At 48.2% G+C, this 16,190-nt stretch overlaps 1 protein-coding gene across 1 annotated transcript; it reads left to right on the forward strand.

The window, feature by feature from the left end:
• Positions 1-312: 312 nt before the first annotated feature.
• LOC113017422 (disks large homolog 4-like) lies at positions 313-14,795 on the forward strand. Its single transcript, XM_026160561.1, has 16 exons — positions 313-1,088; positions 4,067-4,191; positions 4,384-4,553; positions 5,023-5,159; positions 5,241-5,391; positions 6,594-6,862; positions 8,307-8,409; positions 10,743-10,839; positions 12,041-12,217; positions 12,544-12,581; positions 13,096-13,143; positions 13,237-13,338; positions 13,416-13,588; positions 13,668-13,777; positions 14,249-14,340; positions 14,427-14,795. The coding sequence occupies exons 1-16, from the start codon at positions 1,017-1,019 to the stop codon at positions 14,531-14,533; spliced, it is 1,971 nt and encodes a 656-aa protein (XP_026016346.1). The 5' UTR covers positions 313-1,016; the 3' UTR covers positions 14,534-14,795.
• The last annotated feature ends 1,395 nt before the right edge of the window (positions 14,796-16,190 follow it).

Raw genomic sequence — 16,190 nt, forward strand, 5'->3', positions numbered from 1 at the left:
TTTCTATCTGCTTTAAAGCTTTTATTAGCTCCTATTTTTATTACAGTGTGCGGATTAAAGGACGTCCAACCCTCAGACACGTTTTCTAACACACAGTTTACTGTCAGAGAAGCTGCTCCAGCTGTTTCCTGTTTGGATCATCTGAACGTGTCACAAACAGAGACGCTGTTACAGTGTATCTATCTCTGCTCCAGCTGTTAGCAGCTGTTTCAGTAACCGCTTTGCATTTCATAAAGAATGACTGAAAACTAACAGCTCACCTGTACACACACCTGCAGGAGCTCTGACCCCTGTTTACAGCTCTGTGTATGTGTTGATGGTCAGAGCTGTGTGTGGGCGGGTCTAGGATCAGGTGACCCTGAACCCTCCCTCATATCTGCAGCACATGTCCCCCCCTCACTGAGCCTGGCCCTTCTGGAGGTGTTTGGCTGGGTGTAGAGCAGCCTGATGGAGGCTTTGAATACATCAGGTGTAGCTAGCACAGCGCCTGCTGACAGCTTTAAATGGCACTGATGGAGCTGCACATCTGTGGCTGTCAGTGATGTCATGATGATGTCATGAGAATCATGATGTCAGGTGTGCTTCAGGACATGAAGGACAGAGGACATGCTGGGTGGTGTGTGTGTGTCCTCCTGTGATAACCTGTGTAAGTGTGAGGTAGAGTGTGTGTACAGCGTGAACAGCTGGCATGGACTGATAGGCTCCGCCCCCAGCTACCCTCACCTGGACAAACGAAGAAGGCGGGTGGATGATGATGGACGAGCTGTGAAGGGTTTGGTCACATGACTCAGTGAGGTGTGTGGTTAATGAGTGGAGAGAGCGCCACAGCAGGAAGTGATGTAATAACCGTGTCTCCAAGCTCTCATGAGTGCTTGGAGCAGATGATATGAGAGTTGGTTGCTATAGCTACGGCTACAGTTGCCCAGGTAACCGGGCCCCTTGAGGGCTCAACAGCTGTTACCATGGAGTTGCCGTGGCGATGAGCAGAGATATTCTGGGATGTGATTTAACTCTTCATGTGTTTATTTTTTTTACAGATGAACGGGTCAGAGGGAGAGCTGGAGTACGAGGAGATCACACTGGAGAGGGTGAGCGCACACACACAGACACACACAGACACACACACACACAGACACACACACACACACACACACACACACAGAGACACACACACACACACACAGACACACACACACACACACACAGAGACACACACAGACACACAGACACACACACACACACACACACACACACTCACACACACAGACACACACACACACTCACACACACAGACACACACACACTCACACACACACACACAGACACACACAGACACACACACACACACTCACACAGACACACACAGACACACAGACACACACTCACACAGACACACACAGACACACAGACACACACACACACACACACACACACACACACACACACACACACACACACACACACACGTGTAGTGGTGAGAAACACTCGGTCCTCGCGCTCCTTCCAGCTCGTCTCCGCTCTGTTTTTAGACGCATCACTCTGATTTAAAAGCCGCCGTCACCCTCTGAATGTAAGCCACGCCCCCCTGACATCAGCGGGTTATTTTTAGCTCCTTTTACAAATCAAACCAGTGAACCTGACGTTTAATCAGCTGGTCTCAGATCTGCTCACAGAGGCACAGCTGTCAGCACACACAGGAGTGATTTCATGAGTCACCTCCCATCAGCCCTTCATGCACTCTGTGAGGATGATGATGAGGAGGAGGAGGATGGTGAGGATGAGTGTGGAGGTGTGTCAGAGACAGCGGATGGACAGAGACACTAACATCTGTCCTCAGTGAGTGAGAAGTCTGCAGACACATCTGCATAATTCATGCACAGCTGATCATTGAATACGAGCTGCAGGCAGAAACACCACAGAAGAAGAAAACAGGAAGTAAATGAGATGTTCCTGTCAGGGCTTATGATGATGATGATGAAGGTTTAGCTCTGCTGTGAAGACACATTAGTGAAAGGGCTGCTGGGTAATATCAGGCAGGACTGACCTCCATCAGGCAGATGGTCCAGAGAGCTGCAGGAGCATGAGGAGGATTAGATTCAGCCTTGTTAGAGGACAGGAAGGTGAAGCTCGTCTCTGTGGACGTCTTCAGCCAACAGCTCGCAGCTTCCTGCGGTCATGTGGACAGCAGCTATCATGGTGACACCATCACAGGAAGTGGAGCAGAAACATCTCCTCTGCTCCGTCAGTGAAGCTCTGACTGAAACAGCTGACTAACTGCTGTCATGGTAACCTGCTGCTGAGGCTGAACTCAGTTCACACTAGGGCTGGGCGATATGACCCAAAATTCATATCTCGATATGTTTTAGCTGGATGGCGATATACGATATATATCTCGATATTTTTTAAAAGCCATAAAGTAAGAACGAACAGAGAGTTCTTAGTCAAAGCTGTGTCCCAGATGTCACACAGGCACTTTTATTAACATACAGCACAGATGTACATGAAGAAATTACTCAAAAATAAATGATCAGCATCTATTAAATAATAATGCTCTATAAATAAAAGAAAACTGTTGTTTTTGTGCATAACAAAAAGCTCACAATTGTGCAGTCAAAATGTAAGCTAACAGACGCTGAGCATAATAACAAGCAGCTGCTCTGTTCCCAACTTCTACTGCGTGACTGACAGCCTGCAGTTTGAAATCCTCTTTGTAACCGTGTCTCTTACAGGTGCCATTTATGGTCCTTATACACACAGTACAGTAATATTACGTTGAAGCACAGTGCGTATCACTCCGCGAGGCTTCTCGGTAACCATAATGCTCTGGCAATACATCAAGCGCTGCAGCTTCGTAGCTTAGCAAAGTCGTACTAAAACATTTATTGACAGATTGCTGAGCGCTGTGTTCCACATAAAATTGGTTCGTTGTCATCAAGCACAACCAGGATTCATACATGAGGCGAGCTGTCAACTTCTGAGAGAATGAAAGGATTCTAGGCTGTGCAGCCCCTCTGGGCTGCATGGCGTTAGCGTGGTTAGCTCGTTAGCGTGGTTAGCTCGCTAACACGTTGACGCCGTCCAGCCCCACGCACGGGGCGATGCGCGGTAACTCGTTAACAGAGATTTGCCGTGCCCATGTTGTCGCTGCCTGCAGGTGAAGCTATGGGGGAGGAGGGGGAGTTGTGTTCAGTGAAGGAGAGGCGAGGCCGAGTAACGTTGCGTAAAGACAAAAGTGGAGGAAAGAGAGGCAAACTTATGGCTCCACAACTATAATTATAAAGTAACATAGACTATATCGATATAAAGGATATTGTCACATCTTATATCTCGTATAAAAATATATCGATATTTTTAAAAAACTCGATATATCGCCCAGTCCTAGTTCACACCATGAGGCCTCTCAGCCCAGTGACAGGTGTCAGCTCCTCAGGACGTCCTCATCGGGGTCCTTTCAAAGTGAAGGAGCAGCAGCTCCACTTACTGGATGTCCGACTTACTCCCCCTGTCTCTAACAGAGACCATGAGCAGAGGAACACTGGGTCTGCTGGACCAATGAACCTTCAGCTTGTCTTTCTTCACCTCGTTGCTCCATCATGAAGGGAACTAACAGCACAGAAAGCAGGATCTATAGAAAACAGAATATAACATTATGACCAGAAGAATAAATAACACAGAACATAGAACCAAAATTCAAGATTATCAAAAATACAAAACCAGAAAACACCAAATATCTCTTCAGCCTCTCTCCTCTTTCTCCCCTCTGAGAGCTGAAGATCCAAAAGTCAGCTGGTTTGGACATCAGTCTGAGTCTGATAAAAACGTCAACATCTGCAGAGCTCCAGGTTATCCAGCTGTGCAGGAAGCTAACCTGACAGCTGCATAACTCTCCTGGGCCTGGGCTGGCTGTTTGTCTTAGATTCACTCCCAGATTTGATTTATGAGCTCACTGAGCTCATGGGCCAGGTGCTGGTGTAAGTGGGGGCTCATCCGGGATCCACATACAGGAAGACCCAGGTCTGCATCAGGTACAGTGTGTTCATGTGTGTGTTCACGTGTGTGTGTTCAGGGTAACTCTGGTCTGGGCTTCAGCATTGCGGGAGGAACCGACAATCCTCACATCGGAGACGACCCCTCCATCTTCATCACCAAGATCATCCCCGGAGGAGCCGCTGCCCAGGACGGACGCCTCAGGTGCACACACACAGAAACACAAACACACACACAAACAGACACACACAGAAACACACACAGACTGCTTGTGCTTGTGTTCTCTGAGGACATGAAGCTGAGCCTCTCACCTTTAAAGGACCTGATCACCCCTGAGCCTTCAAACAGCTGTTTGAGGAGGTGACAATGACTCTCTCTCTCTCTCTTCATCTCCAGGGTGAACGACAGCATCGTATTCGTTAACGATGTGGACGTCCGGGAGGTCACTCACTCCATCGCTGTGGAGGCGCTGAAGGAGGCGGGGCCTGTTGTCAGGCTGTACGTGCTGCGGAGACGCCCACCGAGCGAACGCATCACACAGATCAAACTGATGAAAGGACCCAAAGGTGAGACAGGAGAGCAGCTCTTATGTAACTGTGATTCCAGCTGCTCTGCCGCCCTCTGCTGGACTGTTAGAGTCATTACAGTTCTTAAATACTTTATGTTTTATGTCAGCAAAAGAAGAATTAGAGACATGACAGAGGCTTCATACAGGAGATTCACCTTTATAACCATTTATACTCTGATTCCTCAGCAGGACACTGTAGTAATGTTTAATAAACCTGTTATAAATACAGTTTGGTCAAACAGGAAGCAGAAACACACCTGAACGTGTCACCTCACCTGGAGCCAGTCACACCTGGAGATTTATTACTTTATATATTTTTAACATTTTGTGACGCACTGATTACGTCAGTAACATATTTTAGTTCATCACCTTTTTAATCTGTAAATGTTGTTTGCCATGAGTCAGTTTGATCTTCATCACTCGCTGTGTTCTGGGTTTTGTTAATCTAACCCCGCCCCCCGGTGCAGGTCTGGGCTTCAGTATAGCGGGCGGCGTGGGGAACCAGCACGTCCCTGGAGACAACAGCATCTATGTCACCAAGATCATCGAGGGCGGGGCGGCACACCGTGACGGGCGGCTGCAGATCGGAGACAAAATCCTGGCGGTATGTGACATCACACGTGTTCTCTCTGACACGCTAAACTGATGTGACTGTGGTCTAACGTGAGGCTCCACCCCCTGGCAGGTCAACCACATGTCTCTGGAGGACGTCCTGCATGAAGACGCCGTGTCAGCCCTGAAGAATACAGGAGAGGTGGTCTACCTGAAGGTGGCCACGCCCACCTCGCAGTACATCCACCCAATTGATCGATACAGCCCCCCCGACCTGACCAGCTGTAAGTACACCTGTACAGCATCACACTGACTAGACCTGCTCACAGGTTGATTACAGTGATAATACTACAGTAATATTGTAAATAATACTGCATATCAGTCATCTGTACAGATGTGAGTTCACTCTGAATGATGACTTTAGTTTCCCTGCAGCGCCACCTAGAGGACAGATGTGCACTTTCAGCTCAGACTAATTCTAAACTCCTCAGAAGATGAAACCAGGACACAGTCAGGCTTTAAAATGAGTTTAATGAGGTTTTCCTTCAAGAAGCTCCAGGAATGTTTGATCCTATCAGGCTTTGATCCTGATGCAGGTGAACTCAAGACTCAGACTCAGAGGAAGGTCCAGGATGTTTGCTTTACTATGGATAAGATTATCATTCATAACAGATTAATCCAGAATACTGTGTCAAACACACAGTCAGCAACCAGTTAAACCTGTGATCCAGATGTTAGACCTGTCCCTGATCCAGATGTTACACCTGTGTCCCTGATCCAGATGTTAGACCCGTGTCCCTGATCCAGATGTTACTCCCGTGTCCCTGATCCAGATGTTAGACCCATGTCCCTGATCCAGATGTTAGACCTGTGACCCTGATCCAGATGTTAGACCCGTGTCCCTGATCCAGATGTTAGACCTGTCCCTGATCCAGATGTTAGACCCGTGACCCTGATCCAGATGTTAGACCCGTGTCCCTGATCCAGATGTTAGACCCGTGACCCTGATCCAGATGTTAGACCTGTGTCCCTGATCCAGATGTTAGACCTTTCCCTTATTCAAATGTTAGACCCGTGTCCCTGATCCAGATGTTAGACCCGTGACCCTGATCCAGATGTTAGACCTGTCCCTGATCCAGATGTTAGACCTGTCCCTGATCCAGATGTTAGACCCGTGACCCTGATCCAGATGTTAGACCCGTGACCCTGATCCAGATGTTAGACCCGTGACCCTGATCCAGATGTTAGACCCGTGTCTCTGATCCAGATGTTAGACCCGTGACCCTGATCCAGATGTCAAACCCGTGACCCTGATCCAGATGTTAGACCTGTCCCTGATCCAGATGTTAGACCCGTGACCCTGATCCAGATGTTAGACCCGTGACCCTGATCCAGATGTTAGACCTGTCCCTTATTCAGATGTTAGACCCGTGTCCCTGATCTAGATGTCAGAGATCAGCTGCTGAATCTTCTGTCCTCGCTGCAGCCTACATGGAGCCGGACTATATGTGCGATTACCCACAAGCCCTCCCTCCTCCGTCACCGCGGCGATACTCCCCGATCCCCCGCGGCATGATGGGAGAGGACGAGTACTCGAGGGAGCCTCGCAGGGTTTGCGTGCAGCGCGGCTCCACCGGCCTGGGCTTCAACATCGTGGGCGGAGAGGACGGAGAGGGCATCTTCATCTCCTTCATCCTCGCAGGAGGCCCAGCAGACCTGAGCGGGGAGCTCCGCAAGGGAGACCAGATCCTCAGTGTAATACACACAAACACACACACAGATCCTCAGTGTAATACACACAAACACACACACAGATACTCAGTGTAATACACACAAACACACACACAGATCCTCAGTGTAATACACACAAACACACACAGATCCTCAGTGTAATACACACAAACACACACACAGCAGGTCTTCAGAGCAGGTGAGTTATTTAGAGATAAATGTGATCAATAACTCCAACAACTAACACCTGTTGGAGTTATTGATCTCATGAAGACATGAAGTCCAAAATAATAGGAGTACTTTAGAGCAGGGGTGTCAAACTCAAGGCTCACTTTAGGTCGCGGGCCAAACAAGACAAACATTCATTGAACACTAAAACTGTTTTTTAAACATAAATATGAATAAAAACAGACAGGAATATTATTCCAGATTAAATAAACTTAAAAAAATAAACTTTAACTTTAAATAATTTGCTCTTCATAAAAATATATCCTGCAAGTTAGAAATACGAACATGCTGCCAAAACCCCAGAAAAAGTAAATGAGAGCAAACACAAGGTTGGAGCCGCATGCAGACGGAGCTGGGCGCTGCTGCAGGAGTGGAGCTAATAAACTGTGCGGGCCGTTCAGTGTCGCACTTTCCCTGAGTGCATCGTTACACTGCAGCTGCATCTGCATCTGCACAGGTGCAGCTCAGCAACGTCTGCTGACTTGGTTCAACATTACTGCAGCAGGGAAAGTGAGGCAGGTGTCACTGGTGCGTCGCACAGCTTCATCCTGCAGCTCTTCAGAGCGGTACTGGGCTGATTTGGCTCCTCTGCCACAATAAAACCTGCTTTCACAACAGCTTCACTTTGTGGTTTTGCTCTGGTGACAAACGTCTGCTGAAATGTCAGATTCTTCTTCAGCTCTTCTCCTTTCTGTAGTTTCTGCATTTAGGTTTTTCAGCTTATCCTGACGTTTTGTCTCGTAGTGCCGTCTTAAATTAAATTAATTACAGCCACATTAGCTCCACTAATAAGACTCACGGGTTTACCAGCATGTCTGTAAACATATATTCAGCCTCCCACTGGCGCTGAAAGGCTCTGCTGTCAGAATCAACTTGTGTGTTATTAGCGCCTCATATCGCCGGGCCATGAATAACAATAATAGTACATCTATATAAAATCATCTCGCGGGCAGGATATAAATGTACGCCGGGCCGGATGTGGCCCGCGGGCCTTGAGTTTGATACATGTGCTTTAGACTCTCAAACTACAACAGAAAAGTAATCAGAGTACTCTGATGAGTAACTTGTCTGGTGTTACATCAGCTCTGGTCCTCAGTCACAGATCAGTTTGTAACCAGCAGAAACAAAAGTGTAACCTGGCTGCCCCCTGCTGGTCAGGCAGAGGTACTGACCACAGATCCACTCAACTAACGTGTGTGTGTGTGTGTGTGTGTGTGTGTGTGTGTGTGTGTGTATGCAGGTGAACGGGGTGGACCTCCGGTACGCCACACATGAGCAGGCAGCAGCAGCTCTGAAGAACGCCGGGCAGACTGTTACCATAGTAGCACAGTACAGACCTGAGGGTGAGGACTCACACACACACACACACACACACACACACACACACACACACACACACACACACACACACACACACACACACACACACACACAGACTCACACACACACACACACAGACTCACACACACTCACACACACTCACACACACACACACACACACACACACACACACACACACACACACACACACACACACACACACACGTAACCCGTTTGTCACTACTCCAGTACGCGACTCCGCACTCGTGTTCTCACTAGTCCGTGCGTTGTAAGTTCACGCGTCACACTTCCTGAGAACGCAGCGCGATCGTTCCACAGCTGGAACATCAGTGTACTTGATGACTTGATGACATCACAGCTCCAGAGGTTTCACTGCCATCCCCTCGTAATTTTACTGTTATTAATATTTGCAGTGGAAATTTCTCATGGTGTGGGAGGTTTCTGTAAGAAAAAAGATAAAACAGTATTTCAGGCACTTTGGCAAATAAAGCAAACATGAACATTTTATCTAAGTGACTTATATGTTTAACCTGAGCAGTCAAAGACCGCGGGGGGTTAAAAACGATGGAGTCCGCTGTTCTCGCTCTGGTGACCCTTGACCTCATGGTCAGCTGACAGCTGGTGGGTAACAGATGTCTCTGAAAACGTCGGAGCGCTTTTACAAATATGTGATGTCCTGATATTTGAAGTTCACACAGCAACATTCTCTCCTTAAAATATCTTAAAAGTTCATTTTTTTACACAGAGTCATATCTTTTTAGCAGCTGTCCTACGTCACTGCTGTGTTTGAGTTTTGGACGAAATGCATTCTGGGATATTTGGCTGCACCAAGTCCACATAAGCCACCACTGATGCATCCTGGGTAAAATGGGAGGAGCCAGAACACATTCGGGAATGTTGAAATGAGATGAGATGAGATAGCCTTTATTTGTCAGTTGCAGGTCTTTTGCCCACAACCGAGATGACAGACCTTGCCGACCGTACATACAATACAAACATCACATTGGGGAGACAGGTCAGGCCAGGTAGCGAGGAAAAAAAACATTGAAATGTGCAACACAAAAGGATAATACAGGAATGCACAGATATCAACACACCATAACACAATAAACACAGACAAGCAACATGGGAAAGAGTTCCAGTGTGTACATCTGATCTGGGACCGCTGCAGTCCCAGTCTTCCAGCCAACCCAGGTGGCCTTGCATGGAATGGGAAGGAACAGACTAAAGACAGTCGTTATCAGGGTGTTGTTGTTCAGCTCCAGCCTTGCAGCTGGTGCCAAAGGGGTCTCTGCATAAGTGATGGTATGTTTTACTTTAGTGCGAACAGCTCATATGAATTTCAAAGCAGTTCTACAGTCCAACACTGGTCTCTCAATCTCCCGTTGGAGAGCCGCGAGCTTCGCCATACTTGCGTTCTGTGATGTTGTCATTTCTTGTGCTCAAGGAGCCGATTCTGAGAACTCACGACAGTGTGCCTCCCCGAGATGTCATCCAATTTTGCGCCCAGAGATGTTATTCCGAGCAAGCCCTTGCGAGATGTATCCAGTCTGCAGTCAGAGATCTTATTCTGAGTATTCACAGCAGCCGTAGCCTCTCCAAGATCTTATCCGTGCTGACTCAATGAGCCCATTTTGAGAAACTCACGCCTCTTCCCATCGTTCCAATCCCAGCGGGCAGCCTTGTGGAGGTTTGAACAGCCGGTTCCGCTTTCTTAATTCTTCGATAAGTCAGGGCCAAGCCAGCTCCAATCAGAACCCTGTTACCATGGTTCAGAATAGGTAGATACCTTCAGCACTCAGGCTCACCCGAGCCCAAACTTCTCGTTGAGAAAAGGGTGTTGATTGCATTCAGGGACCAGTTGATCCAATCCATAATTCCTCTTTTAGGTTTTAGAGAACAGACTGTGAGAGAATGTTCCAGGGAAAATACAAAAACCACGAGACTAGACAAGGACATCAGCAGGGAAGATAAGGGAGAGGAGGAAAAGTGTGTCCGCCTCCTCCGAGAGCCAAAGAAGGAAAGTACTTGGCTTGATGCTACTTTGAATTGGAGCAGTACTGTTACTGATGACGTATCACAAGTCCACGAGAACACAAGTACACACAAGTACACACAAGTACACGCAAGTACACACAAGTACACACAAGTACGCACGAGTACACATATTGAGAAACAGCAGGGTCTCCTCATCCATCTGTGAGCTGTGATTGGCCTGCAATGATCCTGATGGTTGGTCCTGCTCACTGTGTGTAAAGACCTGTGATCATGTGACCCTTGTACCTGTGTGACCTTTGACCTTGACCCTGTTTAAACTCCGAGTGTGTGTTTTCAGAGTACAGTCGCTTCGAGGCAAAGATCCACGACCTGAGGGAGCAGATGATGAACAGCTCGTCCGGCAGTCTGAGGAACAGCCGCACCTTCTACATCAGGTAACCTGAGCTCACCTGTGACACACTGAGACACCTGGACCAGGTCTCCTCAGGGCAGCACGCCCGGCCTCTTTCATCTGTTCCTACTGTGAATGAGTCAGAATGACCTCACAGTCATGACGCCTGTGAACAGGTGTGCTTTACTCCATCATGTGTCACTCAGCTGTAACCATCAACCATCTAGATTCAGAGATGGATGCATCCAGCAGATTATTCCTTTACCAACAAATCTAAAACATGAACACATCAGGAGCACCTCAGGTTCAGGATGGGTTTGAATGCAGGCTGGAGCTGCCAGGGATCGAACCAACAACCTCAGAGGACGAGCCGCTCTGCCTCCAGAAACACAGACACCACGTTTATGAGTGTGAGAGGTTTATCCTCAGTAAGACACGTTTGTCTCTCTACACAGCAGAGACCAGACGGACATCCACAGAACAGATCGGTAGAATACAGTAAAACAATAGAAACAGTTATAAACAACTGCAGAATTGTAAGGTTTGTAGTAGGAGTGGCTGTAGCTCAGGCGGTAGACCAGGTCATCTACTGATCGCAAGGTTGGTGGTTCGATTCCTGGCTTCCCCTGGTCTGCATGCCAAACATCCTTGAGCGAGATATTAATGTTCACCGATGCATCCATCAGAGTATGTGTGTGTGAATGTGAGCTAGAAAGGAAATGTGCTTGGGTGAATGCACACGTTGCATAAAGCACTGTGAGTGCGTAGAAAAGCGCTGTATGAGCTGTAATAAGCCATGTATGTATTTATACAGTTTAGAATTCATAACATTTAGTTAGTGTATGTGTACATGTTTATAAATCTTTGTGAGGACCAACATTTAAATGCTACTATGCTTGTGGGGACCAACAGCCATCATGGGGACTATGAAGACATGATTGAGACTCACAATGTGGTTTTAGGGTCCCAGTTATGGGGACGCTTTCATTTTTGATGGTTAGGGTAAGAAATATGTCAATTAATGTCCTCACTAAGATATGAAAACAGGACTGTGTGTGTCTGTGTTTGTCGGTCCGAAGTGTGCGTGAAGAACACACAGAGAACTCCTGGAACAACTTCTGACTCCAGATCAGCTAAATTTAAATGACTCCCAGTCAGCTGACAGTCTGAGGTGGTCACATGACCTCCTGAGGTCCTCAGAGGCGATGAGCGGCGTTCTCCATGGCGTGCTGTGTGTGTTACAGGGCGCTCTTCGACTATGATAAGCAGTGGGACTGCGGCGTGCTGTCTCAGGCGCTGGACTTTAACTTTGGCGAGGTCTTCCACGTGATCGACAGCGCCGATGAGGAGTGGTGGCAGGCACGCAGGGTCAACCAGCAGGGGGAGCTGGAGGAGCTGGGCTACGTCCCCTCCAAGCACAGGTCTGTGAATGCTGCACACACACACACACACACACAGGTCAGTGAATGCTGCACACACACACACACACAGGTCAGTGAATGCTGCACACACACACACACACACACAGGTCAGTGAATGCTGCACACACACACACACACACACACACACAGGTCAGTGAATGCTGCACACACACACACACACACACACACACACACACACACACACACACACACAGGTCAGTGAATGCTGCACACACACACTGACTGCCACCTCAGGGTGCTTTATACTGTAAGACAAATTCAATAATACACAATGAAACCAGTGTGTGTGTGTGTGTGTGTTTCAGAGTGGAGAGGAAGGAGTGGTCACGGATGAAGAGCAAAGGTAAAATAATAACACACACAGAGGAGGAGGAGGAGGAGGAGGCGTGGTTATTCATCAGTGACTCCTCCACACACACTCCTGTGATGATAGTTTGACCTCCTGATGATCAGTGAGGAGGAACCTGAGAGCTCAGGAACAGGAAGAGGTCAGAGGTCATTCATCGAAGCTCCATGTTCAGTGTGAGGAAGTTAAATAAAACCTGCAGCCTGTGCTGATGATACAGGAAGTGGAAGTATCTACTTCCTGTTTTCTCCTCTGCGAGGATCCAGAGGAAGTCACTCAGACTCAGAAACACAAAAACACAGAGACGTCCATCAGCTCTGACCTCATCACAGCATCACAGGAACCTTCAGACAGGAAGTGACCTCTGACCTCTCTCACTTCTAACCACGTGACTCAGTCAAACTGAGGGTTCATGTAACCTCAGACCCTCCTCATCATCATGTCCCCGTCATGGGTCAGATCTTCGTATGATGTCACTTCCTGTGTTTTCAGGTGTTTCTTCTTCTTGCAGGTAGAGAAGGCTTCGTTCACAGCTACGAGCTCATCACTCAGATTGAAGGTCAGTGTCACCAGTAACCTTTGACCCCAGACTCTAAATCAAACTGTTCCCGCCTCTGACTGTGGGTCACATGACCTCTGTGTGTGTGTTCAGTGGACTATGCCCGCCCCATCATCATCCTGGGACCCACCAAAGACCGCGTCAACGACGACCTGCTGTCCGAGTTCCCCGACAAGTTCGGCTCCTGCGTTCCCCGTAAGGCTCCGCCTACAGGTGGTCAAACAGGAACTGAACAGACAGGTTTCTAATGTGTACCTCGCTCTCTCTCACAGATACGACTCGCCCTCGCAGGGACTACGAGGTGGATGGGCGGGACTACCACTTTGTGGCGTCACGGGAACAGATGGAGCGGGACATCCAGTCGCACCGCTTCATCGAGGCGGGGCAGTACAACAACCACCTGTACGGGACGTCGGTGCAGAGTGTGCGACAGGTGGCCGAGCAGGTGACAGTCCGCACTTTCCCACAGTGGCCGTTTCCACTCCCACAGTGGCAGTATTGTAACGGTGTGTGTGTGTGTTCAGGGGAAGCACTGCATCCTGGATGTGTCGGCCAACGCCGTGAGGAGGCTGCAGGCGGCACAGCTCCACCCCATCGCTATCTTCATCCGACCGCGGTCGCTGGAGAACATCCTGTGAGTCTAACACGTCACGTAAAATCATGAGGTCAGATCAAACTGCTCTCTGACTCCGCCCATAAAGGTCAAATCAGACCAACCTCCCAGATCCAGTAACAGACAGAGGTCTGCAAAAGCAGAGATGGGATTCTGACTTCTGCCACCTGGTGATAGACGAGTTGTGCCTCATCCACAGACTCTAGTGTGGGTGCCCAGCTGGGCCCCCGTGGGAGACCCTACCAGGGACAAAAAGCCCCCAACACCACAGGTTGCGAATCAGGGAGGTTCTTAATTTTTGATTCTTAAAGTAAATTAAAGTTCAAACATGAAAATCTCAAATGTCATTCAATTACATTCTTTAAAAGAAAATTAATTAAAATTTTACATTTTCTTTTTTTAAGATTTGATTCAAAGTGTTGTTGTTTTGTGGGCGGAGCCACAGAGCATTTCATGTCGCTGTGAGAATTAACACGTGTGACATTGGTGCAGGGACTTGAACAAGCGCCTGTCGGAGGAGCAGGCGAGGAAAGCTCTGGATCGAGCCATCAAGCTGGAGCAGGACTTCCTGGAGTGCTTCACAGGTAAAACAACGATTAAGTTCACGAGCGTTCATGTGTGAAACGTACGAGCGTCTCGGGGTTTGATGCCATCTTTGCCTGTCTTCCAGCCATCGTGCACGGCGACAGCTTCGAGGAAGTCTACCACCACGTCAAAGTGGTCATCGAGGAGCAGAGCGGACCCTACATCTGGGTCCCCGCACGCGACAGGCTCTGATTGGCCGACTGTCTTCACGGGAACTGCTGTTAACGTCACGCCCAGGCTCCTCCCTCCCTCCAGCGGGTTTTTGTTTTCTTCTCTGGGAGGGTGACGGGCGCACGCACTGATGGATCAGGATGTTTTTAATCTGAGACGAGGACAGACTCACACTGATTGGTTTATTATCAGTACATGATGAATCAGAGCCTGTAGACCTGGTACTGAAGTATTTATATCATGCTATTTATTTATTTATCTATTTATTTATTGGTTTGTGTGATGTGAAGATGGTGTGTGCGTGTGTGTGTGTGTGAGTGTGCACGTGTTGGTGTGTAGTGTACATACAGACTTGTGTGACTGTAAATAAACGATGGGGCTCAAACACACAGTCTATTTCAGGGCTTAAAGTAACAAACAACCACTGGACTACAACACCCACAATCCTGCTCTGCCTGCACCTCTACACCCCCACACCCTCACTTTCCACACTTCATCTGCTACTGTCCTCCTCTGCCTGGACTAGAACTCCTCAAAGCACCCTTTGTTTGGACTACAACTCCTCAAACCGCACTGTGTTTGGACTACAACTCCTCAAAGCACCCTTTGTTTGGACTACAACTCCTCAAACCGCACTGTGTTTGGACTACAACTCCTCAAAGCACCCTTTGTTTGGACTACAACTCCTCAAACCGCACTGTGTTTGGACTACAACTCCTCAAACCACCCTTTGTTTGGACTACAACTCCTCAAACCGCACTGTGTTTGGACTACAACTCCCTGTCTTTCCCCCTGCTTCCACTAAAGCACCCACAATCCTCCTTGGTTTTGACTGCAACAACTTTATGCTGGACTACATGACCCACAATCCTCTGTCTTGACCTAAACGCACACAATCCTTCTTGGCTGAACACTGAACTGCCCTCATATGGACTACAGCTCCCATAATCCCCTCCTGATGGACAGTTTGGAGTGAAACACTTCCATTTTTAAGCAAAAACGTCTGGACTGCAGCACCAACACTTCCCAGTTGTGGTGATGGATAAACTCCACCCACAAATTCCTACAGCACAGAAGGACGACATTACCCACAAGTCTCAGCTGATCCAGGCCACACATGCTGCCTGTGGGTCTGTGCTTGACTACAATACCCATGATTCCCTGCTCAGATGGCAGGGTGGAGACTGTGAAATTACCCTGCTGAGGGGAAGGCGGAGCTAAAGCTTGAGGTTGGGGTAGCATCAGGGGGTGGGGCATGTGTCCCGCTCACAGGACTCTGTTACCCACAGTGCTTTGGGTGTAGATGGGTTCCAGCGGGGTTTCCCAGACTGAATATCAGGGTCGTGTGAATAATAATAATTATTATAATGAAAGTAATCCTACTTATAGATGATGTAATATCATCACACACACGTGCACTCAGCGGGGTCACCTGAGGTCACGTTAGTTTGTGAGCACTGACAGAAACACTGATGTATCATTAAATCTGAGTATTGATTAGCCTGCCTCAAACACACACACACACACACACACACTCATTTATGCACACACACACACACACACTCACACTCATTTATGCACACACACGCACACACTCACACTCATTTATGCCACACCAACACACACACAAACTCACACACACACACACAGACACACCAACACACGCACACACACTCAC

Source organism: Astatotilapia calliptera, unplaced genomic scaffold, assembly GCF_900246225.1.
Source record: "Astatotilapia calliptera unplaced genomic scaffold, fAstCal1.2 U_scaffold_12, whole genome shotgun sequence".
Classification (NCBI taxonomy): Eukaryota; Metazoa; Chordata; class Actinopteri; order Cichliformes; family Cichlidae; genus Astatotilapia; species Astatotilapia calliptera.

Coding starts and splice junctions, on each gene's coding strand:
- LOC113017422 (XM_026160561.1), top strand. CDS start 1,017: ATGTGTTTATTTTTTTTACAGATGAACGGGTCAGAGGGAGAGCTGGAG. Junction 12,582..13,095: donor GTCACGGATGAAGAGCAAAG/GTAAAATAATAA, acceptor TTCTTCTTGCAG/GTAGAGAAGGCTTCGTTCAC. Junction 13,339..13,415: donor GTTCGGCTCCTGCGTTCCCC/GTAAGGCTCCGC, acceptor TCTCTCTCACAG/ATACGACTCGCCCTCGCAGG.